General features: G+C 53.5%; 1 protein-coding gene across 1 annotated transcript; it reads left to right on the top strand.

The window, feature by feature from the left end:
• Window positions 1-641: 641 nt before the first annotated feature.
• Window positions 642-1,691, top strand: LOC123050127 (ABC transporter I family member 1). The gene has a single exon (XM_044472964.1). The coding sequence runs from the start codon at window positions 853-855 to the stop codon at window positions 1,525-1,527; it is 675 nt and encodes a 224-aa protein (XP_044328899.1). The 5' UTR covers window positions 642-852; the 3' UTR covers window positions 1,528-1,691.
• The last annotated feature ends 680 nt before the right edge of the window (window positions 1,692-2,371 follow it).

Genomic DNA, 2,371 nt, shown 5'->3' with positions numbered 1-2,371 from the left:
AAACTAGACGACGGCGCTTCTTCTTTGAGTCAGTCTTCCGGGCTGCGATCCCTCCTCAAGTTCGTCTATTGGGACAGATTAGACAGAGCTCCAGCGTAAATTCCTGCGAGCTCCTCGGAGCGGTGAGGTTATGGTTTCTCGTTGTGCGTACGCAACGACGATATTTGATGTCAGGTTCTTCAGATCTATTCAAGGATTCAATGGCGACGACTGCGGCTTCGGGGCTTTGGCCTTAAGGGCACGTGCACAAAAACTTCCTAGTTGTCATCGACAAGGTCAGGCCGGCTCTGGTATGGGAGCGGCGACACCGACGCGTCGGCGGCTAGTTCTGGCGGCGGCAATGGTCGTTCGTCGTCCATGGACCGCGATGTAATTTTATTATGTTTGAGGTGTTTTGTAATAGATTTGATCCTTAAAAAAAGCTCTTTTCCTCCACGCAAAAAAAAAGCTCTTTTCCTACGCAGAGAATTTAGAAATGCTGATGTTTTAGGCTTTCAGAAATGCTGTTACCATTTCACAAGGCTGTAGGACTATCTCGGCCCATTCCCCCAAACGCCACCCACGGGCCTCCACGTTTCCCTTCCCGCACAGATCAGCCACCGTAGGCCCAGGCCGTATCGCCCGTCCCGTTGTCCTCACGGCACGGCCCAACCAACCCTCACGTCTCCCCCTGCTTCCTTCCACCTCTCCGCGCCCCGCCGCCGCCGCCGCCGCATTCCCACTCACGCTGCCGCGGCGGCCACCCCCGCCCGCCGCTGCGCTCGCATTCGCGTCTCCACCGGTCCTTCCCGCGCCACGGCCGCGCACCCGACCTGATCCCCCGCGCCGCTCGCGAGCCGCCATCCAGCAGAGATGCCGGCCCTGAGGCCGCCGCCGCCGCGCCTCATGCTCAACGCCGTCTCCTGCATGCGGAACGCGCAGACGGTTCTCCGGGACATCAACGTCAGCGTCCACGACGGCACGGCGCTCGTCCTCACGGGCGCCAACGGCTCCGGCAAGACCACCTTCCTGCGGATGCTGGCCGGCTTCTCGCGCCCCTCGGCCGGGGAGATCCTCTGGAACGGCCACGACGTCACCTCCCCGGGGGTCTTCCAGCAGTACAAGCTGCAGCTCAACTGGATGTCGCTCAAGGACGCCGTCAAGGAGAAGCTCACCGTGCTGGAGAACGTCCAGTGGTTCGAGCTCCTCGAGGGCAAGCACGGCAGGTCCGCCCCCGCCATCGAGCTCATGGGCCTCGGCCGGCTCATGAACGACAAGGCCAGGATGCTCTCCATGGGGCAGAGGAAGCGCCTGCAGCTCGCCAGGCTGCTCGCCATCGACCGCCCGATCTGGCTCCTGGACGAGCCCTCCGTCGCGCTCGACTCCGAGGGTGTCAAGCTGCTCGAGTACATCATAGCGGAGCACCGCAAGAAGGGTGGGATCGTCATCGTCGCCACGCATTTGCCCATTGAGATCGAGGATTCCATGAACCTCCGGCTTCCGCAGCGGTTCCCCAGGAGGAAAACTCTGGTTGATCTTGTGCGTTGATTGATTGGAGCTCAAAATATGTAGCTGTATCTTTCTAATTCTTCTCCAGCCATACAAGTTTTGCGTTGGAGCAACTTCTGATGGTGCAATTTTGTGACACTTTCTTCTGGAAAATAAGAACATATTTGCCATGTCAATATATATGCTGGTGCCTGCTTTGCTCACATACTGCATTTTGGAGATTTGTGGTCGTGCTTTTGACTTTGATTTGTTCACTCATTCATGCCAATATTCCATTGCCACCTGGTAGTGGAATCTTCTGTTCTTATTCAGTGTCTAGGAGTTTTAGTCATGAGATGCAGTGTATTGTCCTGAAGCTTTGATTGGCGGAAAGCTGCCCAGATTTGGAGATCTTTTTACAAGGTAATGGACTACTGGTTTAGGAATTAGGAATTTTCTGTATACAACCAAATTTTATCCTTCCAGTATCTCGTGTATTCAGTATTGACTTCTGTCCTGAATTTTTGTTAGTGATGTTTACCCTGGTTTATGATGTTAGGGCACATCTTTGTCTAGCTATTGGTATGATCTTTCAGTGGTGTTGCTGTGCATTTTTAACATGATGTTTGAGTGGTCTTTGTCTAGCTATTGCTATAACCTGTGAGTGGTTTTCAATGTCGCTCCGGCTTCTGCAGAGGTTCCATTGGAGGAAAACTTTGGTTCATCTTGTGCGTTGATGAGGGCTTGGGAATGTAGCTGTATCTTTCTGATTTCTTCTCCAGTTATACAAATTGTGTGTCGAAGCAACTTCTGATGGTGCAATTACACTTCTAATTTTTTTGAACATATGCGCCACATCAATATATATGCTGCTGCCCGCTTTGCTCACACACTGTATTTTGGG

Source organism: Triticum aestivum, chromosome 2D, assembly GCF_018294505.1.
Source record: "Triticum aestivum cultivar Chinese Spring chromosome 2D, IWGSC CS RefSeq v2.1, whole genome shotgun sequence".
In the NCBI taxonomy this organism is placed as follows: Eukaryota; Viridiplantae; Streptophyta; class Magnoliopsida; order Poales; family Poaceae; genus Triticum; species Triticum aestivum.
Note: the sequence above shows the minus strand (reverse complement) of the source record. Positions and strands in the feature narration are given on the sequence as shown.

Coding starts and splice junctions, on each gene's coding strand:
- LOC123050127 (XM_044472964.1), top strand. CDS start 853: ATGCCGGCCCTGAGGCCGCCGCCGCCGCGCCTCATGCTCAACGCCGTC.